The sequence below is a fragment of the Alosa sapidissima genome, chromosome 11, assembly GCF_018492685.1.
Source record: "Alosa sapidissima isolate fAloSap1 chromosome 11, fAloSap1.pri, whole genome shotgun sequence".
NCBI classification, from domain to species: Eukaryota; Metazoa; Chordata; class Actinopteri; order Clupeiformes; family Clupeidae; genus Alosa; species Alosa sapidissima.
In genome coordinates, this window is record NC_055967.1 from 13322858 (window position 1) to 13350567 (window position 27710).

Below are 27710 nucleotides of genomic sequence, written 5' to 3' on the forward strand. Positions count from 1 at the left end.
ATGATGCATCCAATTGCTCTTACCGATTCTAATTATATGAGCTACAACATAAACATCTTTTCGTAGATCGCTACTCCCCAAATCCTTAAAAAAACACATACACATTTTTATTCAACAATGATTTAACTGTACAGTAGGTCACCTCAATGATTTCAAAGAGGTGTGTGAAAGACTCTGATATTATGGTGGTATCTCCTGGAGCTGTTGCAGCAGAAAAAGCTACAACTTGTTTATGTCGGCATACACTGGGAGTTCTAGGTATTCTCAAGTTTCCATCACACATGCTAGCATCAGTCGAGTCCAGTCTATAACACCACCACTACAATCACAGCTAGAGCTTTTAAAGGACTCAGATGCATGCCTCAGTGGAGCGGTATGAAGTGGGTTCACTTACAACAAAGAGAGTGCATTGTCGTTCAGCCTTCTCCAGAGCACTTGGGACTCCTTGTTTATTCAGACGCACTACGAACCTCTCACTGCAAGACACACAGGCATTAGGTGGGCTTGCCCTCTCCTCCTCTCGTCGCAGCCCAGTGGAGTGACTCAGAGGAAGAGAGGCCTGCTCTAAAGACCATATCAGTGGCTTCTCCTGTGAGCCTGGGGAGGCTGATTAATTATGAGGAGGAGTCCACTGAGGCTTGCGCAGCCTCCTGCATTCACTCCCTCTCGGAGTGCCTGGGGGTACTGATCCCAGTGAATAATTCACACCCGAGGAGGAGTGAAGACAGTGCATAAAGCCCCTTAACATCAAGGGGCAGAGGAAAACAGCCATCAAATACTTATTCTACACATCAAGCCCTTTTCACAGTCTCATACAGACCATTGGCAATCTTTAACCGGTTAGAAAAGTGTCAATAAGATCTTGAGTGATTGTTTCAAAAGTGAAAATATACCATTACTATTACAATACACAGGATAACTGGCAGAACGGTCATGTGATGACAAAAATACTTTAAAAAAAACTAATGGTGAAACACCAATGGAGTCCACCAATGGAGCCATCAAGTTGATCCCATCTCAGTGAGGACCTGAGGATGTTTGTCTGGACCACCCACCTGATTGGGCGACTGTCTCTGCTGTCGTAGATGAAGAGGAACACCTCCAGCTCCTCTCCCAGGCTCGCGCTCATCAGGCCCTTCACCTGGACAAACAGGTGGTGCATGCTGGCCTGGCCAGGAAGCTCCTTCCTCCGATGTCTCCGCTCCATCTTCCCAACACGTGCAACGCATCAATTAGGAGCAGCTCTACACTAAACATTCACCACAAAATACTCACTACAAAATGGATTATGGCACTATCCACAATCTTGTGAAGTGTGAATAAACTGTTGGAGCAAGGTATTACTCAAGACTGGTTTCCCTGTGGCTATGAAGGCCAAAATGCAGATGAATGTTTATGTATGTACACCCTCTCCAGTGTAGTGATTCATCTCTCATATTCATCTCTGTCTTACTACTGTGCCCACTACTCCTATCTGCTTCTCTGACTGAGTGCCATTCAGTCTTTTACTCGTACACCATTAAATATAGCCTACCGATCACATACACTTTAATTAAATATAGACACATTAAATATAGCCTACCAATCACATACTTCCATACTTCTACATACTTCCACATATAACAGCATCATTTTGAAGTTAGCTCAGTTGCCTACTTTTCCTTGAGAAGATAGAGCAGTCAATCCGATTAACCGTATACATGGGTGTTTCTAATCGGAATAGAAGTGTCCATGTAAACGTGGCTATTGATGTGAAACTACCAGCAATGCCTTTAAGTATGTCATAATTGACCCCAAACGCCACAGTGAAACTAATCAAACATTTATTTTCATGTATTTTTCATCTAATGAATAACATATCTAATTTGTAGCCTCTTAATAATCACATGCACCAACATTTGCATCAGTGTTTACAAACAGCAATCTAAATGGTCATTAACTCCCTCTCTCTCTTTGCTCTTAATTACTGTAATTTCCTCATCCACAGCCAACCAAACTGTAAGTGTTCTGTTTTGTGTGTGTATGTGTGTGTGTGTGTGTGTGTCTCTATGTTAGTTCAGCCTAACTAGATACGTGAAATACTACTGTTGTGTCCTTGCAACACAGCAGCACTGCAGCGTCAGTTTCTATGGCAACGATGCAGCATGTAGGTGTTGCTAAGCGAGGGTGAGTCATGGGTAAGCACACAGTACCCACCAGCTGGTAGAGCTCGGTGACGCTGATCTCGTCTGGGTCCACCATGCTAAATTCTCTCCTGGGGACCAGATCCAATCCCAGCTGCCTGCCAAAGCATGACACACAGTTACTGCTACACGCAGCGTAGGCCTCTTTCTAACCAAATACTACTAGAAGAAAAGGCAATTACCAATTCTCTCAGCAGACTGTTACTATGTGGCTCTCAGAGACAATTCATAGAAAAAGTATTGCATATGTGGGGTTTAGCATAAATGTGACTCATTTCTGAATGTTGCCCTTTGAAATTAAATATACAAGCATTGCTTCTGATATGACCTGTCCCTACAAAGACAACTGTTTCCATGATCCAGCTCAGATTTGATCTGTTCCATGCGATTCTATTCAAGTTTAATCATTCTAATCTAGATGGACTCATCATAACCTACCTGTATACTTGATACACGGCTTCACATAAAAATTGACGTTTGAATGAAGCTTAAAGCGCAGCCTCTGTAATGCAGTACTGTAAAAATGTGAGACCACAAATACATTTGCACTCACAAAAATGTTTGCCTTGCCTGCCATTTTAGAGCACTAACTCTACATACATACAATACACTGCATATTTACAAGCACACTTTTGATCTCAGGTTATGAGCATACATGCTATAGCATGTATAGCATGCTATAGAGTCTGACATCAGGCAAGCTGTTCCTTCATCTGAAGATGCCTCCCCTCTGAGGACCCAAATGTCTCAGGGTGAATCTTCTGACAAATGAAGGCTGAAAGACAAAAGCACCAGGGCCCTCGTTAGGCACATACTCGTTGCCCCAGTCCAGGCGCGCGGTGATATGCTGCTTGATGTTACTCATGGAGTCGTGGGTCAGATGGCCCACCAGAACCTGCTGCCGCAGCTCCAGAATCTCATTCATCACGTGCCACAGCCGATGGAACAGATCCCCCTCATTTCTCTGCAGAGAGAGAGAGAGAGAGAGAGAGACAGACAGAGAGAGAGAGAAAACACAATGATCTGAAATGCGAAACCTCTCCAACATAAATTGAAATACATTTATACACTTCATACTTGTTCCATATTTTGAGCACATCGGACAGGCTTGCTTTTATCTTTACTCACTAAGAACATTTATCTGCTGCACAGCAGCATAGATAACATGCAGCTGCCACATCAGTGTGGCGGCATGACAAACAGATTTCTGAGGTGAAGAGAACGTTGCCTCAGCCTCCACGGCTCTGCTGCCTGGAGCACTGTGCCACTCACCACATAGAGCTGCTTCCACATGATGCCCCAGTCCCTCAAGGTCACCGTCATCTCTGTGATGACAGAGTCCTCCATTGGTATGACCGTTTCAAACTGCCTGTGGGATGGGAAAAGAGCTTTGTCATACCTTTCTCTGGAAGCTTTGCGCCCATCACAAAATTCTGCCTGACAAAGGGTGTACAATTCTTACTTTTGGGACAAAATCTACATTTTAGCCAACACCAGAGCACAGGCTTCTGTTCTTACCCTTTGTTCTTGATATGAGCATTCTTCAAATGGATGTAACAGCTTGGAAAAATTCCCTGTGGAATAGAGATCGAATTAAATACAGTTTGATCAATAATTCATAAGGAAGCTGGCAATTCACTGATATATAATGAATAATAATGGAAATACACTTAAAGACCCCATTACATTAAACATTATTATGACCATATTTGAGTTGAGCACTTTTTGTATGCTGCATGTTCTGTCAACAAAACATGTCTCAGGCTAATTAGGATACTACAGATTTACAGGCCAAACATTGACCATGTTCACAATAGTTATCTAGAACAGCATGTATTGTCTGAATGTTTTAAATAATTTGAATGTTTTTATAAAAGTGTATATTATATAACACTGAAGAATCTGACAGAAAAAATATTCCAATGTGTACTATACATTCTAATATATGCTAACGACAAAATACTCACCTTAGTAGTTGGATTCTTAATTATAAATCCTCTATACCAGCCTATAGGAACAAAATATTTCATTTTTACAACAGGGTATTCGATGATATATTTATTATTTGTATGTTGCTTTCTGCAGAATAAGAGTACAACTCATCAATGCTGGGACAGACTAGCCTCTGAATTCACCAGTGCTGTGTGAATTCACACTTTAAAATGTCTTGTATTAAGTGCCATGACATCACAAACACACTGCCATTTTCATTCTTTACTTGCCTTCACATTTCTCCAGAATCTGCACGGTGTCTCCAATCTCAAGTGGTAGGCCATACTGCACCAGTCCCCTGAAGTTAGCCAGCACTAAAACAGACAAAACAAGGCTCAAGAGTCAGTAGGCCAACTTTTGCACCTGTGTGCTGTGCATCTAATTCATCTCGGAAGTTATAACTGAGGAAAAAAACACCATATAAAAACTACTGTCATATCATTGCATTGTGAAAACATTAAGCCAATCTGGTGACTTATTACGCCCCACTTCAACTGAAAAGGCTCGCCCTAAGCTTAAGTACCACTTATGACTCCAAAGTTGTCTGCAAGCAGAGGTGCTAGAAAATAGGACAGTGATGTTTGTATTACCGGTAACTAGAAGTCTGATGAATGTTTCAAACCATAAATGCAAGGCTGCTTACTCATATGACAAACATTACTATCAATCTCTTACTCTTTCTGTGTCTAAATCCTCCCATGAGAGAAGACATATGAATTCAATTTCAAATCTCTCATATACCCACTTTAACTGTGATACAAGCTTCATTTGAAAGTTTGCAAACATGCATTGTTTTAAAAGCCGAACACAATGTCTTAATATACCTGTGGGTAAAACAGAGATTTGGCACTTGATCTTATCTTGCACATGCAAGGCTTTTTGTGCATATGCAGATGCAACATCACCACAGCAGACATCCACCTGCATTGCATTCACACACAATGCATGACATAAAAGTAAACTACACACAAAGTTTGAGTCAAATAGAAAGCAATTAGTGTGTGTGGTGATTAAATCATGTCTTCTCAGCCAGCAATCTCATTTTCTACAGGAACAAAACCAGTGTAGTGAGAGTCTGCAACCATGAACCCGGTAATCCAAGAACTGCTGTTCAAGAGGAGAGAGAAGCAAAAACTGCCAACAGCTTTCAAAACAGCGGAGTGCCTCCAGCAACTAGTCTCTGACTTATCTGCATTTGCATTTGCAGACAAAACACTGATAGATGCCATGTGGTGCTCAGATGCTGAGTTTACAAGATTCTCAATATGACTGGTTTTGCACTTTGTTCCAAATAGATAGATAGATAGATACTTTATTGATCCCCAGGGGAAATTCAAGGTCTCAGTAGCATACAGACAACACACACACATTCACTAACAGCAGAAAAAGTAATTAAAAGTATATAATATAAAAACACAACTAAGCAATAAGGACAGTAAAAGATAAAGAATATACTAAATATACTAAAATACAAATTATACTAACACTTAATCTAAATCAATTCTAAAAACAGTATCCACATAGTGGTGATTAATCAATCAAGAGGCGCTTGCAATGACTGAGGCAGGGACTGAGCCTGTGATTCTCTGTGCATAGTAATCTAGCGGCCTTATACAAAATGAATGAGCAAGCAGTACAACCTGTAAATGGCCTAGTCATGCTCAGAACCAGTCATGTTCATCTTCCATCATATACAGTTTGGACAGGCTGGGAATAATACTATTTAAGATATGTCCAAACATGGCCTCAAAGACAAGACAATTTTGGAAGTATAAAAATGAAGAAAAATCAAAGGTGAAAAAATTAAAAACACAATTTAACAAAAATATTTTACAGGTGTTAATTTTGGGACCTAAACCTAAACTATAGTAGCCTGGAAAATCCAGACCCTGATAAAAAGATTAAGGGTCTGGCCAAGAACAATGTAATGGCCCAACTCGAGGGGCGGCAACAAGCATGCATTTAAAAATCTCACTGCACGCAATTGGATAACACTAGACCATGTTTACTCTGAATGATTTTGGACTTCGACGCAATCGGATAACACCACGACCAATGTGTACTGTCCTCCAACGTTGCAGCGCAGTCTTCATCAGTTTAGCTAGTTCCCTGGAATGTTGGGGTAAAAGTAACGTGCATCATTGCTCCTTGCCAGAGTGTCTCGCAGAGACAATTCCAAGGTGCTCTGGCGAGAACTCTGGATTTCCAGGGTAAAACTACAGACCAACTTTGAGCAAAATCTGAGATGGTGCAGCAATCATAGTCCTGGATTGCATCTGATTTGACATGGTACCTGTGTATCGTGGCAGATACTGAAGAACCATAAGAACAGGGCCCTTAGTTTCTCTCTTAATCTGATGTGTGGAACCCATAAATGAATTACATTTTGTTGCCAGACCTGAACGCCTAAATATCAGGCATGTTTTTAAGGTTCTTCTCACAAGAACAAATACAGAACAACACATACTGATGATGGAGGAGGATCTCTTGACACCAACGTGATAAAAAAAAAAGTGGCACAGTCAAGAGGAAGCACAAAGAGCTGTTAATTAAACAGGATCTTTGAGGCATCCACTCCCAAACCAATATCCTAGACAATATTTAAATGACTCCTAGACTCCCAGGTGTGTCTTTATTCCTGGTGGCCAAACTGAAACTGTGGTGAATTATGGTCAATTGTTTCTTTGAGGGTTGAAAAAAGTTCACAAAATCAAACCAAATGGAATGGAATGGAACATTTCCCTAAATAAGCAGGCTAAATACGTACACTCTTTTTACTTGTTGATGCTGCTATGTTTCATAGACAGATATAGAAAATCCTTAAGGGTTCCCAAACTTTCAAGTATCACTCAATATGTTCTACTAGAATACAAAGTCACTGAAAGGATACCTGCAGATGTCTCAATAGTGATGTCTGTCATTCCAGACCCACCCCCTTAATGCCTATGATGGATAAGTCCACATGTCAATACCACAGAGATTACTGGATACACCTCAAGATATACCACAAGACATTCTCACTATGCCCATGACCCAATGGCAATATAACAGGATTCTTCAGCTCTACTTAGGCCTATTTGCTGGTGTCTCTAAGTTTGTCTATATGCCATCTTCAGCCCTACTTCTGAAGCCTGTGTGCCTCAGGCGTAATCACTGACTTTTTCATCAGACAACTCTGTTAAAGCTCATTTGAGTAGCCATCCGCAAAAAACAAAATCCAACAGAAGTGATGGGGTGAATTTAGCTACAAAGCCATTGCTTTGTACCATTGCCCTTGTGTGTCCCAAGTATGTGTAACATGGTCTCACGAAATTATATAAACTACAAATGATGTCTTAAAGTCACTCATTCATCACAGTCAGTAAATGTAACTATTATTGAAGCACAAGAGCACCATATGGGAAAAGCTGCCAGGAAGAGACGCAGAGAGGGCCAGTCTGACATATCTGATTTTAGCTCAGCACAACTGTTCTGTACTGTGTGATAAGCATGACCTTGCAATTGACAGCAATAAAATAACACAACATAACTAATTATGCATACATTAACATCATGATTCACTCTCTTTCTCTCTCTCTCTCTCTCTCTCTCTCTCACACACACACACACACACACACACACACACACACACACAAATGCTAGCATCATTACATAAAGCCCTTAAAAACAAGACCATGTAACTGTTTTAAAGACACATTGACCAAATTCTTTAACTAATTACCATATGGCAAAGCTCCACTACAAAATATACAAATGCTGCCACAAACTTAATGAAATAATTGGAGGACGAAAGTGTTCCGTGTCCATCTGTTCATATAAGGAAGCTACTGGCATTAAGGGGAGCAGGGCCTTCTGCACACAACACAGACGTGTGAACAGTTTTACATAAGAGTTCTTTGATACATTTTCTCTCAGCTCAGTAGTACACCCTGTTAGCAACACAGGTAATCAGATATAAAGCAGAGAGAACATATTTTACTAAATACTGCCTGTATTTGTGTTTGAGTATTTACAAGTGTATGGTTGTGTGTTTGTGTGTGTGTGTTGGAATCCTCTTCTTTCGACATCTGTATAACTTTCTCATGACACCTATAAACAGCATTATAATTTCCATAGAGCCAACTATAAGCTTAAATACACATAGGAAACAGACAGCATAAGTATGTATGAAAGCCTATACATCAAAAGCAAAGTGTCCCCACCTCCCTGTGAACATATGAGCACACCAACCCATCTCTGCTTATTAATAATGGGAAATCCTGCTGCAGTGAGTTGCAGATCCCATCAGCCTCTGCTTGCAATCCAACCCATATCTGATCTTCAGTCTAAAAATATACATAAAGGTATGGTGTGTGGTGGTGAAGATTTTTGGTTGACAAAAATGCCTTTGAACTTACAATGACACTTTTACCAACTCAGGCATCAGAAATAAATAGTATTTCCAAATATGACTGTACAATTTACACACACAGTTTACACAGTTATTTCAGACAGTTCTATAAATTGGATACAAGGTATCTGGGCAGAAAACATAGAACAGTCGCCTGTCTTTCAGATCTCATTACTGCTGGTCTAGAACAAAAACAATGCCTATAAAACTGCCTATAGTTTGATTTTGTTGAGCTGGTTTATTAGCGATAGTTATTTTGATAGCATAGATGTACATATGCAAGGCCTGGAGAGTGTGGGCAATGACCTTACACAGCTTGAGGTGCATGAAATACATATTTTTAAATTCACGGCAAAAAGATTTCAGAATTACATCACCATTGTAGGTGTCAAGACATATTATTTTTAGACTACAAAAACAGCAAAAGTGCACCTTGAAACACAATCTTCTCCAGAACCACAGTGGAGATGGTTCAACCCTCCCCCTGCCAACAATTCTTCCTCCCTGACTTAGTCCTACTGACATCTTCTGCACTTGTGTTGACAAATGTCTTCTATGTGTGTAATTCACCTGATCTAAAGGTATTTCATGGATCAGAACAGATCTAAAAGGTCATGCAAAATAGTCTGTAGGAAAAGACCACACACCGCACAAAAACAATGGAACATGTCTAAACAGACCTCAATATAACGACAATTTCCAATGAATCATAACTTGAAAAGAAAAAAGGCCTATGCTTAATCCCCCCCCCCCAGCAATACATGACACCTTTCATTTATTTATTGATTTCGAATGTGCCCTGCAATTAGGCTTGAACAAAGGGTCCCTGGTCACATGTTGACAATTTAAAGGCTACTTAAGAGTAGCCTATTTCTAAATAAATTAAAATATTCTGCATCGAAGCACAAAGATTACAGTGTTACAATAGTCTACCAGGGTGAAAATGGTAGACTAAACAGAAAACATCCCATTTGGCTAGCCCACATATCATCTGTAGCATAGGCTACCCTTCGAAATCGGAAGGTTGTATTGTTTATTTGGTGATACGTCTTAAAACTGTCGATGACTGTTACCTAATAAAGACTGTACTCAACCTGACCAGCTGCAATAGCCTACCACCAATCAATTACACTAGCCTAATCCACCTGGTGTGATTAATTCTACAGTCACCAACAGAGTAGACAACCAATTAAGATAGACTAATTGGGTAATCATATTAATTTTCGGAAATAGCCGAAATGAAAAATAAACCTACCAACGCCATATTTCTCTTGCTCGGTGGGCACCCACATTTTGAAGCGAAATGAATAGGCTGGGAAATATCATGCCATGTAGAGTTCCTCAAATGCATGAGGTTAGTCCATTTTACAATCGCAGCATCGTCTACTGTATTGTCCTGAATGCAAATACCGAGAGGTGTAAACTACAGTGCAGTGTGTTCCCTACCCTGCGTGCGCGAGGATTGTGGGAGATGAAGTACAGTCAGTGCAAAACACTGCAAATCCCACAACCTGGTAAAAACACAGTTTATGATTGGACAATAACGAGTCACGTGTGTGTTACTGCTGCAGACATGGCTGCCTCTGGGAGTCAGGCAGGTAAGCTAACTAATTAAGTCAAGGCTCTACATAAGATTCAACGAAGATCAGCTTTGTACATTACAATGGCTAACGTTTTGGTGTCTGTGAGTTTTGTTTGGGGATCCAATCTTATTGATATAGACTAAGGCTGTGACCATGGTCATTATTTTCGACTTTGTTACTTGGGAAACCATAGGCTAAGCATTCCTACAACCGTACAGTGCATGGCTGGGTGTCTGACAGGAGAGGATACACTTTGTTACATGTTAAAAGTAATAGTCACATTTTGCTCCCTTCAGGTCATCTGGATTGTATTCTGGAGCCTCTGTCCTTTCCTGAGCAGCTCGCCTCCAGCTCTTACGACGCTAATAAAATGGTCACCTGTTTAATTTGCTCAGAGTCTTCACCATTATCAGAGAAGAATGCACTTCTTAAACATCTCGTCCTCGAACATAAAGTTGTAATAGCTGATGTTAGACTCATTGCAGACTTCTCACGGTAGGCCTACACTTCAGTTTAACCAGAAGTACCTCGGTGAATAGGCCTACTTCAGTATCAATACGATGTCCATTGATACCATTGGGATCAATATGACCCTTTAAATGTGCTTTGTCTTTGTGTTTTAATAGCTATATGCTTTACTGGAGGAAACGATTTTCAGAGAGTCCCATTACAGATTTTTGTAGTGTGATCAAGACCAATTCCACGGGTCCTGTAGGTATGTAAGCCTGTTTTGACTCACATGCTTGTTGGCTGAGCATCACATGAAATAACTAGAACTCATAGGCTACTGCTACAAATACCGTAGTATGTTCATTCCCACTTCAATAAATGCATGCAATCTAAACATTCTTTTAGACTTTTCACTTAGTATTGTAAATGTTTGACATAAGTTTGAGTCCAGTGTTGCACAGCATGAACACCACAATGTGCCCTGTATTTAATATAATTTGACATCCCAATGAAGTATCCTAAATGTTCAGTTGAATATAACTTGTCATACATTAATAAATAATCTAAACAGTTGATACAGAGCTGAATAACAATATGGGTGTTTGTTGTTATTATTTTAGACCAACAGGAAGAATACTACCTCCTTTGTGATGCTCTGCCAGAGGATAGAATTCTCAGGGAGCAGCTTCAGCAAAGACGGCTGGTCCGTATGCTCTTATTATATTAGGCTACCAGTTGTTTTACATTATTTATATTTGCATTTAAGTTCCACTCACCTATTAATAAAATGCTTTAAGATCATGTCATATATTGATTTTTTTTCTCAGGAGGAGGTGCTTGAACAGCAGCAGAAGGAAAGAGATGATTGTAACTTTCATCGTGTCTGCATGTTCTGCAGTGAAGAATTCACAGGAAATAGGTGGGCATAATAAAAATAATGTTTTTATTGAAATTGATTGGTTTAACTTATGACTGGAATGTCTACAGATTTTTTGTTGGGAGGCTACAGTAGACAGCAAAAGTAGCCACTCATTGCTTAAGGTTCAGCTTCTTTAATTTGCCACATAGACTCTGTACAGTATGTGTGTGTAATTAACATTGACCTGTAAAAAAGTTGTATACTTAACATATATCATCCCCATTGTAGGTCCACTCTGCTCAACCACATGGCCAAAGAGCACTCTTTCAGTGTGGGCTTGCCTGACAACATTGTGTACTGCACAGAGCTCCTTGACACGTTGGAAAGGAAACTTGACAAGTGAGCGTCTTGTCTGCTCAATCCAGCTCTACCAACCTTTGACTAAACTTAATGGGAGGAAAGAGGCTTATCTGAACTCGCATGTCTTTTCAGTTTGCAGTGTCTGTACTGTGAGAAAACCTTTCGAGACAAGACCACCTTGAAAGACCACATGAGGAAGAAACAACACCGCAGGATTAATGCAAGCAATAACGACTATGACCGATTCTACATCATCAATTACCTGGCATGTATTTGCAATCATTCATTTCGAAATGAAGCTATTCATGATATTGAAGGGAGCTTTCAGTCAGATTCCATCAGAGCAGAAACTGTTGTTTTGTAGTATAGTTAATACATTATACATGTATTAGTCATATTTTAAAAGCCTCATTAGTGTGTGCATAACTTTAAAAGTATCAGATCTATAAACACACACAAGGCAAATATCTCTTCTGTACTGTTTTGCATGCGTTGTCTTACAGATGTATAATGTGTATACATGTATAATAGTAACAGTTTAAGTAAATCTGCCATTTACCCTTTGCCTAACTTTGTTTATTTTTTCTGTCCAGGAACTTGGAAAAACATGGGAGGAAGTACAGTCTGAAGATGACCGTGAAATCTTAGCAGAAAATGACGAGTAAGCAGGGTGACTTAAGTCTACTCAAGTCTAGCTCTCACTTAAGTTTTCTCTTGTGTATTCCTAGCTTATGGCAAACTTATAGCAGTGAGGTTGTTTAAGGTTGTTTCCCTTTTTTGCAGTGACTGGTCGGACTGGCAGGCTCATCCAGTTTGTGCCGTGTGTCTATTCTGTGAGCAGCAGTCAGAAACCATGGAGAAGACCTACACACACATGCAGGTGAACTACAACCCCAGGCTTCAGATATAGTGATATAACATTGTTGGTTTACTCTTGTTTATATTTTTACTTTTATTTCCAGGAAGCACATGGATTCAATCTGCATCAACTTAAAATGCAACTCAGTAAGTATAATTTGATAGAACTGTCCGGCAGACTTCATACCTTTTTTAGGACCTGGTGGCTCTCTCATTTGGACCTAACAACTACATTTATTAAACCATTACGTCCTTGTCTGAAAATGTACTGTTTCTGTGTCCTCCACAGATTTGACATTTTACCAGCAGGTAAAACTGGTCAACTTCATCCGCCGTGAAATCCATCAGTGCCGATGCTATGCCTGTCAGGAGAAATGTAGCTCCAAAGCTGATGTTCTTCTCCACATAGCAGATGCTGGTCATATCATGGCCCTCCCAGAGAGGTCCACTTGGGATCAACCTCAGTGAGTTAACTAGCACATAGGACTACATTTCATGAACGTATAAATCTACTCTTAAACCCTAAATATGATTTTAAGAACCAAACAAGTCAGTCACACAAAAGTCAGTCATTTCTGTATTGTGTGCGTTGGGTGCATTAGCTTATGCAGGTGTCTCAACTATATAGCAGCTCCACGCATCTTCCTTTTTTTATGATAAAAATGAATTTTATGCAGTAAGAGTAATGAATGTCTTGATAGACACCCTGTGCCTTCCTTATCCAAAACTAACATATCTATAGATGAAGAAACACTGCTTGTTATTGTGAAGAACCAATTACATTGGATATCATATGAAACTGGTGATAGACTTGGTGAAAATAGCACAATAGTATCAATGTGGAAGTAGTCTCAATATAGGTTAGAATGAATGTACCGGTACTGTGAGAATCTTTAAGGTCAAAGGGTAGTTCTGATGAAATGACTAATGTGGACACGTTTTTTGATTCTCCAGGTATTACTTCCCCACCTATGAGAATGATGCTCTTCTCTGTGCCTTAACCGACAGTGAGGATGAATCGGAGGAAGCAGGTCATAGAGGGGGCATCCCGGTTATAGCTGAAGATATTTCCAACTTGGAGACCTTGAAACAAAGCAGTGTGCTGAAACACTTGCTGAAAGATAGGAATGGTCCCTGTTAGGCCTTAGGCCACTGACCTGGTCTCAAAAGAGGGCTCTACCTCTTAAAATCTGTTTCATATGTTATATGTTCTATTGCATTTTTGCAAAAATACTGAGGATGTTGTAAATATTTAACACCAAAGTGTCTGAATAGGTTTCAGTACATTTCCCAATCTCCCCATGCATGACTTTTCCAAATGTTTTTCATGTGATGTTGCCACAGCAATGTCCAGAAAACAAAATGTTTGTGAAGTCACATTGCATATATGTGTGTGTTTTATAGGCACTTTATTACACTGTCTGTATTGAGAGCACAGATGGATCTTACTCAGCAACTTTGCCATATGGAGGCAACACCACAAATCACATGGCAGTTTTCTATTTTTGAACACGCCCAATACATATTTTAGTCGTTAGAAGATACCCTTGATTAATATCATTGTGAATATGTAAGTTTCGAACAAAACAACTATAAAATACAGGAATTTCATTTTAAATGCTCATTGAGTATGAAGTATTTATTGGGATTTACTCCAGGAATGTGTTTGGGCGTATGTTTCTAAGCACAATAAGAATACAAATGAATCCAAAACAGCATGATTGTTGTGATAGTGCTAGATTACATCTAAATTGATGCATTATTTCCAAAAACACTCTATAACTGGTCCAGTAAGATTTATGGACTTATGTTTTTAAAAGAGCACGTGCTGTACATAGGTCTGTAATGGGGTTATTTGTCTTGCTTGGTGTTTGGTGTTGAAGTGACATGCTGCGTAGCTTTTCCCAGTGCCACCTGACGTATTGAAGAGCCAAACTGGAGCGTACTAAGAGTTTCAACCATGTTTCGTGCATCTGGACTTACGTTCACAAACACACAAGCCTGAGATACACACACACAAAAGACAGAGAAAGATAATACAAAATTCTGTGTTATAAAATCAACAAACTATTGTGTCTGGAATGCATGCTTGTAAGGTTGTATCCGGTTTCTTACCTTGGCATCTCCACAAAGGCATGGCTGAAGCAGATGTGTGAGTTTTGAATTTCGGAAAGGCACATGAATGGCATTGCATTTCAGTGCACTGAAAACCTAATGGACAAAGAACACCATGTTGCACTATTACCTCACATGAAAACAACTGGATCTTAACACCACAGTGCCATCTACCAGTTTCAAAGTGAAAATGTATTCAAGGCAATCTCACTGCAGTAGGTTACCATTTAGTGAACCATCGCAGAAAACATTCTCAAGAGGAATTCTTTAATAGTTAAAAATATTAGAGACAGATGTTTACACAAACGCAGGTGATAAATCAGTAAAACCGTAGATCCAGCACATGAGTGTATGTGGTTATGGTGGAGTGTCCTATGTGTGTGTACCTGTCCTAATGCTGTGAGGGACTTGTTGATGGCTGCTGCCTCCACTAGGCGCTGCCCTTTGGCCTCGGTCTTGGAGATGCGCTCAGAACCAGCCAAGTCACACAGGGTCAGTGTCCCTTGAGAGATGACCCCAGAGATGCTGTCTGCCCCAAGCACGGTCAAGGTGAGGATGAGGTGAGAGCGAGAGCTGAACAACAGAATTAAAGGGACGGTGAACACAGGGACAGTACAAGAACCAGGAAATTACAATAAATATGTGTTTTACAATAATCATGTCAGCAACAGCATAATACATACAGTAAATAAATACATTTGAGTCTATAAATATTTATGTAACAGTTAAATGCAAGATCTCAAAGTACCTCTCAATATTCATTTTGGTAGATGCTATCTTTCTGTTCTTTTCACCCATCTCCATGACATGCAATATGTCATCCTCAGTCTTAACTTCAACTTGTGTCAAACCTGGAACAGTGACAGATTTTCCTTGGGTACGAATGTCCAGATGATTACTTGGGTCCTTTGCCAGAAGGTCATTCAGGCTGTCATTGTAGATCTCTAACATGGATACCTAAACATGGATTTGACTATTAATATGAAGATTTCTAAATTAATTCTTTCTGAATCTTATTTCCAATAACCATTTGTACCTTAAAAGACACCCACCTTTAGAGTATATGTTACATTTTCTCTGTTTTTGCATATAGACAGCAACTCTCTGACAGACCTGAAAGATTCAGTATGTAAACAATCGTATGTAACATAACAAAAATGTTGTCACACTGCTTACATACATATTGTACAATACAGAACCACAAGCAAAATCGATGCTATTTTGCCACTGTCCCCAAAGATAAAAATTGTTAACAAGATGTCACACAGATGATAGCCCTTGGGGACATAGCTGTTTAAGCCACAGGGATTTTAACACACCACATAAATAACAGAGGAAACCTGAACTACAAGTAACCTGAGCTGTGACTTTGACACCTAAGTATGCTAATCACATATTGATGCACAGCGTTCAAGTGTCCTGTTCAAATGACAAACAATTAGTCTCATCATTAGACTTCAATATTAAACAGGGAGAACTATTCTAACATGGACCCCACATACAGTAAACAACATACACCTAGAATAACAGGTTGCTAACCCTACGTAAGGCTGAAGAACACAAATGTACGCTACCTTATATTAACTCCTGGACTGTTTTTAGGTCCCATCATTGTGTATGTCTTCCCAGAGCCTGTCTGGCCATAGGCTAGGATGCATACATTATATCCGTCAACACAAGAAGTTATGATGGGTAGGGTGCCCTCAAATACTTGTTCCTGTAAGTAAACACCTTCAGTCAAGTACTTCCACACTCCCATCGTAAAGAATGTAAGGATATTTAGTTCATGAAAATATATATACAATATCCATGTTAAATAAGCAATGTTAAAATATATTGCTAAAGCATAAAAACCTTCATATTTTCCTTTTCTATATTGTCAACTGACCTGAGTAGAGTTTGGTGAATAGACCCTATCAAAGTTAAATTTCTTCTTGCCTCCTTTCTGAATGACTGCAATCTCCTGTTCAGATGGCACCTCCACACAGGAGTTTGCTGTAGCATTACCTCGACATCTGCAGAATACCCGGATGTTCCCTTGAAGCTCTAGAAGTTTATTGTACAAAGTTTTTCTCTCCAGGGCCTCTTTCATGTAAAGGGAGCGAAGCTCCTCTTGCTCCTTAACCCTGTGCTGCTCTGCTTCAGTCATTTTCTCCACCAGCTCCCTCAACTGCTTGAAATGATTCTGCAAATCCACCAACATGTGACGCACAGTGGAGCTCAGATGCTTGTTGGAGACGTTCAACTCGTGAGTCAAACGGCTGACTTGTCGAAGGTGCTCCAGATCTACAGAGGGTTTAGGGGGCACCTTGGCTGGCACTTCGGTGGACCTTCGGTTCAACAAGGCTCGGATTTTCTCACTGGCCTCTTGTTTGTCAGCTTCAAGTTCAGCTACTCGCTGGTTCAATTGGTGGACCATATTAGCAAGGTACTCGGAATCTCGATTTAAGTAGCTGTTCCTCTGGAAAAGTTTCTCTAGCTCATTCTCTTTTGTGTAAAGTTTTTGTTTGAGGTCTTCAATTATCCTGTCCTTTTCCAAATGGCTCCTTGAAGAGGCACAAAGTCAAGTTACAACAACAGTATGGCCAGTAATACTGACATTTTTGCTTTGAGGTAATTTTTGTTTCTGCATACCGGAAAGAATTCAGCTCTGAAAAATGTTGTGCTTTGCTGGAGGACTGAAAAAGGCTGTTACCAAATATAGTGAGGTAGACAGACATGACCTCATCAGGATCATAGTTGCACAGCCTGAGTGCTGCTGTTATCTCTTTCTTGTCCACCAGACCAGGAAGAGTATCCTGTCAAGGGGGAAAAAATCAAGAAAATTAATTAATTAAGCAATTAACAGTTATATGGCTCTGCAAGAGTAACAGTATGCATTTTGTAACATTTTCAAGCTTTTACCATAATTCTTTTCACACTCTGTTTGACAAAATCAATGTCCATCTCCCACTGTAGAGGTAATAAGAGCCACAGTCCTGACTGAATATCATAGTATCTGCAGATGTTCACCTTTTCCTGAGTTAGAAAAGAAAGTGTCACCGTCATGTTCCCGGACAGTTCAAGCAAGTGAAATGACAACGGCACAAAGCTGATTTATAGGATGTGCTGCATTCTACAATATTCCAGCAGAATCCATATTGGCTGATGTGTGTTTTCACATTGCCTCAGTGAGAGGAAAAATAAGAAATATGTTGTTAACAGATGGTACAAGATCACAAATGGTACAAGTAGGCCATAAGAGTCATAAGTTAAGCTGATATAATATAACATTTATTTTGTGAACATAACTAGCAGTAAATATTTGATTTCAGATTACCGGTAATGCCCAAAATGTGTCAAAAATGTATGAGAAACCTCAAACATATATGTCATGACAGTCCCCTTTCCCTGAATGTAGACCACACCAGCTCGGTCATTATCAGCCACAGACGTTGTATTGTTTACATTGTGGCTATTGACGGGATCCTCAGCTTGATCCATTACCTGTAAAAAAACATCACTTAGGACTACTTAAAAGTGCTACATACACACAACATAAAAGAAGGCAATAATAACATAATGACCTCCTTTTCCCCACGTATAAATCTTCCTTGGTCATACCACTCCGTTGGAAAAGGAACAAGTCCCTGAGATAAAAGGCGAGATGAGAGAATTTCAATAAATGCAGAAAAAGACTACAGGCTAGAATTAGAACTAGCACTTGCAAATGTTAAGAATCAGTTCAAATTAGTTCAATTCCATCTGCATTAGGGACAAGTTGTAGTAAACATCTTAGCCTTTCTTCTTGTTACCTTTGACTCATCAACATACATTCTGTGGCCATGTTGGCTAAGGCAGCTGTAGAGGATGCCATTCCGGTGTAAAAAACTCTCAAAAGCCAGTGGAACTTCCTCGTTGTCTACTGATTCCTTGCACAAGACAAGAAAGCAGTAATTGTTTAAAATAAATAAATATATAAATAAACATAATAATTATGTTTGCTTCTTCTGCACCATACAAGTGCCCAACTACTACTACTATAGGGTGAAATGTTCTACCCCCTAACATACAACATTTTTTTTTTTTAAATGACACCCTTCTACTAAACAAAAATGTGTGATGACTGATATGAAATGATATGGTCTTGACTTGAAATACCTTATTACTATAACCACGAGAGAACTATTGAAAGTCCATCAAATCACATTTTGCCATGAAGCCTGTTGCAAATTAACGTACAGTAAAATAAATGTTGTGTGATGCCTGCGTCTGGCGAAAACTGTTTGCTTATATGCATAAGCCACATTTCACTTCTTAATAACATTTCTCAATACCCCTACATTTGTTCAACTGGGATTATTGTATTAGGTTACGGCTATTATCACCACAACTCAGCATGGAACATGGAAACAAAGTAGATAAAGTAAAGCACAGAACATTACATAAGACGTTTTGAAACTCTTCTCAATCTCCTCAGGATCTTCACTTTCCTCCCTTCCCGACATACTTGCAGTGCTGGAATCTACATCAACCATAACACTAGGTGGATTCTCCTGAAATATTGACATGGGTGTTACTAGTGTTACGTTAAACACATTCATATATCTAGCAAGGGTATCTTAACTGTAGTATGTAAAATCATCCATTTCTGAGAAGCCTTAGGATAAACAAAATCAATGTTGGAAAGAAGATGAAGCCCTACTTGGAACTCAGTACTGCACATGTCCTCCTTGGGTGCATCAGCAGGTACTGGGCTTGTCTCAGACTTGGGCATTTGTTTGAGGGAGCCTTCTGTATCCTCTGTGTTCCTCTCTGCAGATTCCACATGCTTCTCTTTCAGCACAGGAGGATTCTCAGGGGGAAGCGCACCGTCCTGTCCGTCTCTTGGCTGCCCCGCACCTCCTCCTCCTGGACACGATGTGGACTGGGCAGCATCCTCTCTCTTCGGTTCTAGTAGAACTTCTTCTGCTACGTCTCCACTTGGATCACTGACAGAGGCCCCGCTACCCATTGTAGATTAACAGTAGTCCACAGTGTAGGTGGGCAGTGTTAAGACACACAGGCAGTCCTTGAGAGGTAGATGGTGTCTGCACATCACTCTTCTACACTCCCAGTCCAGTCTGTTGTGCCTATTTAACTCTAACAGCTGAAGACAAAAGGCGGTGGGGTGACAAGCATGTTACAGGTGACTTGGTAAACTGATCTGCACATGCCTCGTGAAAACAGGACAAGTAGGGGAGGTGCATAGTAACGCAGATGTTGGCCTAACTAAACTATCCAAGGTTTACTGGTTTAACATGACACAAGTAAGACTGTGCTGATTGTTTCTCTGACCCTAAAAAGAAAGCCAAAATTTGAAATTATATATATATATTCAATCAAAAGAACAGGCAAAAGGTAGTGCTCGCTAATACTGCATTGTCATAGACATGTCCAGATGATCCTGTGAACAGTGCGACTAGTATGAAATGGATACCACAGGCTAACAAACACAGCTCCAATAAGAGGAGGAGCATCTTCCCTACTCTGCAACAGTGTTTGCCGCTAAGAGGATCTGAACAAACTAAATGTAGCATTTCATAAGTATTTTCCTGCAATACATAAAAAAGTCTGGGCATCCTTGATGGATGTAGCACAATTAAAGCTTTAATATTATAAGGCACTTCAATGACAGGCAGAAGTTGGTGCATAGCTGCAGAGATCTAAATGTAGATCACTTTAGGAGATCATTACAATAACTGTGAATGGCAGTAACTTCTTTACATCAGATTCCAGACAAAACACAACACACACAGTATTAAGTTATAATCATCAGTAACGCGTCTCACATTCAGACTTCCACACTAACGTGTACAGTAACCATGTGTAACCAAGCAGCTGGTAAATGTAATATTAATGACAAACAGGAAAAACATGGCGTGGAATTTTGTTGCACTGTAAGCTACTGTAAGATTAAACTTCCTCATTGAAACAATGACCTTGGTGCTGTTAGTATCTTGCTCTAGTTAAGTGTCAGAAACACAACCCAACCTAATCTCATCCAAGAATCACTTTCAAGTTTCTCCTTCGGTTACAGCAATAATAACACAGCAGGATAAACAAAAGTAAAGTCGTTTGTCATCAACTGTGGGCTATATGTACACAAAATAAAAAATCTTAAACACAAAATTTAACAACATTTTAGTGCATATTATTTTGAATGTGATTTGTCATTTGTATGTGAATGACTGTGAATCATTCTGAACTTTCATTTTCCAACTTTCCAAATAGTGTAATTATATTGTGGATAGACATCATCTTTTTGGACTATGAGAGATCTATAACTGGAATTCAAATCCTTTCCAGTTCAAAGCCACATTTGCTGTAGCCGAGATCTGGAGTGTGAAAAGAGTCAAGGGTGAACACAAATATTGAAACAAATGCTAAGAAAACAATTTATGAACAAAACACAGTAAAAATTGTTTTCAAATAAAATTGTATATCATCTGATAAAAAAGAAACATTATAATAACAATCAATTATAATCAAATGAATATCCTTTTTTTAATTATATCCAATGTGCAATGCTGATGGTCAAAAAAATGTAGACCCTCCTCTAAGATTTAACCAATTTGAAGCCTTGGCCAGTGTCCAGAACAGCAGGTGGAAACCAGGTGAGTTTAATCTTCCTGAGACACTTCAGAAATAGGTTGCACATCCAGAAGAGATTCAGCCTGGTTGACCAATGGGCCAGCTGCACCACTGGGTAGGTGAGCCGTGGGAAGTTCACTCTCCAGTGGTTGGCCACATCACTCCCAGTGGGCAAGTGAAGCTCGTAGTCCCCCCAGTTTCTGGAGAGGCCGTAGACTGCCTTGACTATGCGGCCCCTTTCTGTCCAGCGGATGGCGCTGCCGGGGTTACAGTTGAACTCCACCCACTCGGCGGTGAAGTCCCCGAGCTGCGGTGCGTTCTGCACCTCCACGTCCGAGCTGTGGGTGAGCTCTGCACCCTGGACCGCCACGTAGACATCCTCCACCCGGCGCGCCGCTTTCACCCACGGTAACGAGTTCTCAGTGTCCAAGACGAGGATTAGCCGAGAGCAGCTGCCCGTGTTCTTCTCTCTCCAGAAGGCCAGAATCTCCTCCAGCCGCAGGGTCTCTCCCCCTGATCACAACGACAACAACAACAACACAAAACACTCATGTCAGTCAACAATGCCAGTCACATACAGCTGCTGTAATCTGACTGCTGAGGTAATCCCTTTAACTAATCTGATATTAACTAATCTACCATTTTCTATTAGCCTCTTATTAGAGCTCAATCAAGAATCGAGTGAAGTGGAAAAATTAAACTGGGGTGGCAGTGCATAGTGCATAGTGTGTGTTTGCAGTGAATGACGCAGATTTACAAAAAGAATATGATAGTGGAAATGCTAATGCTAAGGAAAGCTAATGAGGAAGTTCATCAGCTTCCCTGTTCAGTCAAGTTGTTTAGGTACACTTGCAGGTCTTAACTCATCTCAAGGTGCCACATCCCAGATAGCAAAATCAGATTGGCAGATAGCGGACCGTTGGAGGTATGCCGCCGGTGGCGTGCCACTTGTGGTCCGCCGTTGGACCACCATCTCTTTAAATTTAACTTGTCATGAATATTAAGAAAAGTTAATAAAATTATATATGGAGTATAACTGAACAAATGAAAACAATTTTAGACCAATAGTGGCAAACTATTGGTTACTTGTCAGCACAACTTACTTGGACACACCATTGACAGAAGAGGCCTGAGGAGGATTACACGCCAGTACTGTCACTGATTTACTTGGAGTCACTAGTTCAGTCTCAAAAAGCCCTACTTGCCAGTCCCAAATGTAAATAAAAAGAGCACATGCAGTATAGTGCAGTATTTGTATTTCTTTTAGTTATGAATGCTGTACCTGCAAGGGCCCAGTCTCCGCTGTAGTGTGTGTGTCCACTGTAGAACACCACATATGTGTCGTGGCGTGGACCGTCAGCTGTGGTGCTCTCCAGGAAGGCACACAGCTTGGCCTGCAAGCCCTGCAGAGTCAGGCCGCTGGTGGAGTAGTCACAGCCAAACGTGTCGATCATGTGGTGGGAGAAGAAGCGCTGGGCGTGGTTTAGCATGGCCGTGGAGCGCAGGTTCAGCGCTTGCACCTGGTCAGGGGGCAGGAGAATGGGCTGGCCATCTGGACTGCAGCATGGAGGGAGGGGGAATGAGGGAGAGGGCATCAAAAGTTAAATACAACATGACAGCCTTATAAACCACAGTTGGGTCCATAAATATTAGGACACAGTTTTTGTAATTTTGCATCAGTAGAGTGGATCTGAAACAGATCACTCTAGTGACTTTGCATCACTAGAGTGGATCTGAAACAAAGCATTCAACATGTGCCTGAAGTGTAGACTTTCAGCTCTAATCCAAGGGTTTGAACAAAAATTGCAAAAGTGTTCAGGAATTACAGCCATTATATACATGGTCACCTCATTTCAACAGTGCAAGAGTAAGGTCTAGAGACCAGCATAAATAATATAGACAAATAGGAGAGTAAAGTGTAATGTAGACAAGGTAAAATAAAAAACTAATAAAAACTATTACAGAATCTCCGTGTGGTTGTCGAGTGAGGGGTGGGGGCTTGTAGAGTTCACAAGATGCAAGATATGACGCAGAATATATGCTGCCGCTGCCTGTCACAGCTGCTGATTGTTTACAAAGTGTAGCCTATGCATTATGTAGGCTAAAGAAGAAAAATATATTGCTTCGAATAAACACATTTATCTGTTTTCAACGTTATGTAGCAGAATTACTTGGCTATGGAACCCCAAATCTGGTTTGCATTGGAGAGAGAGAGAGCATGCACAAACTTTATGGTAGGCTACCAGCCAATTTAGTAGGCTAACTTAAGACTTCAAGGCCATCATATACAACGTTTTTAAGCAACAAACAAAATACTAACATAACAGTGAAGTGGTTCGTTTTTTCATGGTTTATTTTTTCCAAAAGCATCCTCTCCCCATGTGTCTATTGCATTTACGTAAGGATGGGTAAGGAGAAGTTTCACTCCGACTCACCTAGAACTTATACTCATCTTTCATGCCCTTTTGGCTCTGATGGTGAAGTCAATTGGAGTCAAATTTATTTATAGCAGTATTGAATGAGTACTATTGTTACATGATGTAAGTGTGAACAATGGTGCCAAGTCAGATTCCTTGTGCACATAGGCTTGGCTTTGGTGAATAAAGATATTCAGTTACATTACAAGGGTCTCTGAGCGATTCGAGGATCCCATTTTCCCGGATAAATTCTGAATAGTGAGTGAGTGACATATTAGACTGTTTAAGTTCTCGTGGTATGCATTATTTAGAGTTGTGCCTTTCATCGGTCTCATAGGATGTGGGTGAAATTTATCTAAACTGCCAGGTCCACAATCAATAACAAATAAATCTATAGCACTCACACACACACACACACACACACACACACACACACACACACTGCATGCAAGTTTGTACTTGGTTCCAGCTGCTTATTTATGCCTCATGCAGTGGTAGTGACATCTTAAGAGCTGTACTGCCTCATCCTGCTAATGCCTGCTTCACAAACACTGGGACAGGAATACATCCACAACAGAACTAAAACAAGACATGTCAATGTGTCCCACCTGCAGTAGTTGGTGGGGATGACCACAGCATAGCCCACTGAAGTCCCTCCAAGACAGCTGCCAAGCTCATGAAAGAGACCATGGGCCAAAGACTCCAGAGGCAAAACCAGCAAGAGCAGACTAATGTAGAGACTGTTGGATGGCTGCAGGACAGAGGCATTAGTATTATGAAATACTTCAACAGATATAATTTGATGCAGTGTTCCGCCTAAAATAGTAAGAGCAGTGAGCTTTAGTGCATCTGACATTATTGCTTACCTGCCATGAGAGGGCCCCAAGGATAATAGTGGACACAACGCTGAAGATGACCAAGCGCTGTGAAATGAGGCAGAAGTGTCGCATCCCTTTCGACGCCATGACTCTGTCCAGGCTGCTCATGTCTGACCTCTGTCCTGAGAGCACTCTCTGACAGTCGCTCAGCTTACTATGGAATCCCCAGAGTGTGACGATTAACACCACGTGGCAGATCACCCAAAACAGCCCAAATATAAAGAATCCAGGGATGAGCAGGTACCACAGATCCAGGTGTCCGAGCTTAACGGCAGCCAGCACAAAGAATGCAACCTCCACGGCGAGTAATGGCAGCAGTGAGAGCCTGCGCCACAGACCTGCCCGCAGCAGCAGTGGCTGCCAGCGCTCCATGGCAGACTGGCCACTGAAGTAGACGTCCAGCAGTGGCTGGCAGACGAGACGCACAAAGAAGCACGCCAAGGCAAACGGATTGGTGGACATGTTCAGGGATTTAAAAAACACAGTTGCATTGATGGCCACAAAACAGATTGTATTGGGGAGGGCCAGGAAAGACTTTGTCCGGAGCGCCACAAGCAGCACACCCAGTGCTACCGAGAGAACACCAACACATGCAGATTTATCAATAAGCAGAATAGTGCTGGCAACAGTGAAGCCAGTCAGCTCCAGGACTTCATAAGATGTGAGGAAGATGAAATTGGGTTTAGTGTTGCCACAGATTCTTTCCAAAAGTGCCCACATAGTAAATATGACTACACTTGCCACAAGTAAGTAATTGGTGGCTTCCTCTTTAACATCTATCTCAGGGGAAGGGTTATTGAGAAAACACAGAAGGCCGAGCAGAAATCCAAACCAGATATGGAAGAGGCTAAGACTGACACCCTCCATACTGAAATAATAATAAAAAATACTTGCTATTCCAAGGACAAAGAGCCCCAAAATCAAAATAACCAGAACAATTGATTCTGCAGTCCTCTCCCACCGAGCATAAAGCCCAAGACATATAGCCACAAACAGACTGAGATTGGATAGGTAGCCCAGGCAGCGTACAGAAGTCCACATACTAACATCTTTAACAACTTCCTTGAACCTAGTCACTGCTGCATACAGACAGTGACTAATGCAATACTTCAGTAACCTGCACATCTCGACACTAAAACACTCGACCTCCCTGAATAATGTGAATAGGACTCAGGTATTTTGGGGTAACTGTCCCCTGAAATAAATGTGAGAACACTTGCCAAAGATTCCCTCACAGCTGTAAATACGATCTCATTTTAAACACTTCTAACAACTCAGACACAGACCAATTCTAAGGCCATGGAATCTTGGTAGAGTTGTCTACGACATTTAGTTAAATAGCAAACCATCTTAACCTTATGTAAACATAAGCAGCGAGGTAGCTAGCTAGCTAGCTTCTCGTCGGACTCAGCTACATTATGTAAACTTCAGACAAGTGCCACGAGAAATATAGTCATGTTAATAATTTGAGACAATCACCGTGATGCCGAGGTGAATGTAACGTCAGTTACCATGAGTTACTTCAATGACAACCCAACAATAACTTTTATGACAGATCACAAGTCACTTGCAAACTAACTTACTTCTACGTTGACTAACTTTGCTAGGGACAGCTAACGTTAAATGCTAATATAACATAACGTTGCACAGCTAACAGTAGTGAACACTAGATATATTTTCCATAGGAAAATCTGAGTTACAAAAGACCCAGAAAACTGATAATTTACTCAATGCATACATAACCCCTAAGTAATATAATCTGGCACTTGTTTAAAAAGCCCAGTCACCGTTTTAAAATAAGTTGATAAAGCAAGCTAGCTAGCTAGCTAGCTTGACACCTTACGTCAAAGACTGCAAGTACCGAGTAGATCAGAAAATGTGTAAACTTAAATGTCAGTCATTGATTTGCAATCTCGCAAGCAAGATTATTTCAGTGAGATAATTTAAAGAATGTAGCAGAGTCAGCGTGTCAAGAAATCACTCGGTCTGTTGCAAATCTATCCGCTTTGAGTGAGTTCAAAACTTTATCCCCGTCTCTGTCAAAGTAAACTACGGCATGTCTTTTCGAACAAACCGAATTTTCACACTTCACACAGCTATTGGTGTTCACGGACAACTGCAGCAAACATGCGGTCTTAGCTTGAGATAGTCTGAATCCTTGGCTTAGGTCTATCGAACTTCTATCAGGATTCAGACTATATGAAATGTCAGATAACATATTTGCAAAGTGCAACATAGCTTTTTGGAAAATATTTATTTCATTTTGTTATGGAACCAATTACAGGACAACATTCAGTGTTCCACCTCTTCCCATTCTTACTTTTCAGCAAAATAGTACCTACAGGACAATCTCATTAAGCACACGTTGGAAACAGATGATTAGTTATTAAGTGTCAATGACATTTACAATTATTATGTAATAATAATAATAATAATAATAATAATATAATAATAATAATAGTTATGGTGAGAGGGATCCACATAAAAGAGCATTCAGGTTCTGTCAAGGGATGGCCATATAGGCTACAGCTTGGAATTACAGGGAGAAGAAGACTGTATCTACAATACTGTTAATACTGCAGACCTTCACTCTTTTCATTCAACACAGTTAGTTATATAGCATATCACTGTAGGCCTACCACCAAAAACAACCAATGTCACAAGGCACCGTTTTCCAAGTCTGAGATGAAGTTAAGTGCAAAATACACAACCATTTAGTCCTCAAAACAGGTCTACCGCAAGTAAGCAATAAACAGAATAGACTACAATATGAATTCTTTCTTATTCGACCTAATTGTTGAGTTGACACCTGCACTAAGAAAAATAAATCATTTTACTTCCAATATATAATAAAGATTTCGATTAGTAAAACATTTGAGGAATCAAAAATGAAACAACATACCTTACATAGCAGTTGAAATTGCACTATACGGATAATTGTATTAACAGTAAACAGCATTTTTTTATCACTTGCTTCAATTAACAGATCAAAAGCAATGACTAAAGAAAAAAC

The 27710-nt window shown here is 40.3% G+C and overlaps 4 protein-coding genes across 9 annotated transcripts in view; 1 reads left to right on the plus strand and 3 right to left on the minus strand.

Annotated features, from left to right (window-relative positions):
* The window catches only part of dock4 (dedicator of cytokinesis 4), a 33025-nt gene extending 23001 nt beyond the window's left edge, over positions 1-10024 (minus strand). For 3 of the 5 annotated variants that reach the window (XM_042110682.1, XM_042110681.1, XM_042110680.1), the window contains exons 1-10: positions 9821-10024; positions 4406-4489; positions 4151-4191; positions 3702-3757; positions 3456-3552; positions 2999-3147; positions 2197-2281; positions 1056-1207; positions 395-476; positions 24-84 (exon numbers count right to left, since the gene is read on the minus strand). In XM_042110682.1, the coding sequence (XP_041966616.1) occupies positions 24-84; positions 395-476; positions 1056-1207; positions 2197-2281; positions 2999-3147; positions 3456-3552; positions 3702-3757; positions 4151-4191; positions 4406-4489; positions 9821-9857 (844 nt within the window). In that variant the 5' untranslated portion in view covers positions 9858-10024. Of the gene's footprint in view, positions 1-23; positions 85-394; positions 477-1055; positions 1208-2196; positions 2282-2621; positions 2894-2998; positions 3148-3455; positions 3553-3701; positions 3758-4150; positions 4192-4405; positions 4490-9820 lie in introns of those variants that run through there. The other 2 variants (XM_042110683.1, XM_042110684.1) reach the window with 2 other exon arrangements.
* Positions 10025-10038: 14 nt separating this feature from the next.
* Positions 10039-14299, plus strand: znf277 (zinc finger protein 277). Its single transcript, XM_042110686.1, has 12 exons — positions 10039-10163; positions 10445-10643; positions 10775-10863; positions 11219-11301; positions 11426-11517; positions 11746-11856; positions 11950-12082; positions 12411-12478; positions 12601-12697; positions 12780-12822; positions 12965-13139; positions 13630-14299. The coding sequence occupies exons 1-12, from the start codon at positions 10139-10141 to the stop codon at positions 13814-13816; spliced, it is 1302 nt and encodes a 433-aa protein (XP_041966620.1). The 5' UTR covers positions 10039-10138; the 3' UTR covers positions 13817-14299.
* On the minus strand, positions 14284-17886 carry LOC121724259 (kinesin-like protein KIN-14R). Its single transcript, XM_042110685.1, has 9 exons — positions 17803-17886; positions 17425-17588; positions 16679-17336; positions 16365-16507; positions 15843-15903; positions 15539-15747; positions 15177-15363; positions 14791-14886; positions 14284-14676 (listed from the first exon to the last, which is right to left on the minus strand). Exons 1-9 carry the CDS (start codon positions 17836-17838, stop codon positions 14527-14529), a joined length of 1704 nt encoding a protein of 567 aa, XP_041966619.1. The 5' UTR covers positions 17839-17886; the 3' UTR covers positions 14284-14526.
* A 2510-nt stretch (positions 17887-20396) lies between these two features.
* Positions 20397-26810, minus strand: tmem168b (transmembrane protein 168b). Of its 2 annotated transcripts, XM_042109692.1 has the most exons (5): positions 24942-26810; positions 24686-24851; positions 24428-24570; positions 22685-22959; positions 20397-21915 (listed from the first exon to the last, which is right to left on the minus strand). In XM_042109692.1, exons 1-5 carry the CDS (start codon positions 25820-25822, stop codon positions 21368-21370), a joined length of 2013 nt encoding a protein of 670 aa, XP_041965626.1. In that variant the 5' UTR covers positions 25823-26810; the 3' UTR covers positions 20397-21367. The 2 variants fall into 2 exon arrangements, with proteins under 2 accessions (XP_041965626.1, XP_041965625.1); XM_042109691.1 differs by having other exon boundaries at positions 24686-26810.
* Between the last annotated feature and the right edge of the window lie 900 nt (positions 26811-27710).

What these genes read in the sequence shown, in the direction of transcription:
- LOC121724259 (XM_042110685.1), bottom strand. Translation starts at nt 17,838, where the DNA reads ATGACGGTGACACTTTCTTTTCTAACTCAGGAAAAG. An exon ending in TCAGAGCTGAATTCTTTCCG is followed by an intron (nt 17,337 to 17,424) that starts GTATGCAGAAAC and finishes TGCCTCTTCAAG; the next exon opens with GAGCCATTTGGAAAAGGACA. An exon ending in AGTCCAGGAGTTAATATAAG is followed by an intron (nt 15,904 to 16,364) that starts GTAGCGTACATT and finishes TGAATCTTTCAG; the next exon opens with GTCTGTCAGAGAGTTGCTGT.
- tmem168b (XM_042109691.1), bottom strand. Translation starts at nt 25,822, where the DNA reads ATGTGCAGGTTACTGAAGTATTGCATTAGTCACTGTCTGTATGCAGCA. An exon ending in ATCCCCACCAACTACTGCAG is followed by an intron (nt 22,960 to 24,427) that starts GTGGGACACATT and finishes TCCATGCTGCAG; the next exon opens with TCCAGATGGCCAGCCCATTC. An exon ending in CGGAGACTGGGCCCTTGCAG is followed by an intron (nt 21,916 to 22,684) that starts GTACAGCATTCA and finishes CGTTGTGATCAG; the next exon opens with GGGGAGAGACCCTGCGGCTG.
- znf277 (XM_042110686.1), top strand. Translation starts at nt 10,139, where the DNA reads ATGGCTGCCTCTGGGAGTCAGGCAG. An exon ending in ATCTTAGCAGAAAATGACGA is followed by an intron (nt 12,479 to 12,600) that starts GTAAGCAGGGTG and finishes CCTTTTTTGCAG; the next exon opens with TGACTGGTCGGACTGGCAGG. An exon ending in AGACCTACACACACATGCAG is followed by an intron (nt 12,698 to 12,779) that starts GTGAACTACAAC and finishes TTTTATTTCCAG; the next exon opens with GAAGCACATGGATTCAATCT.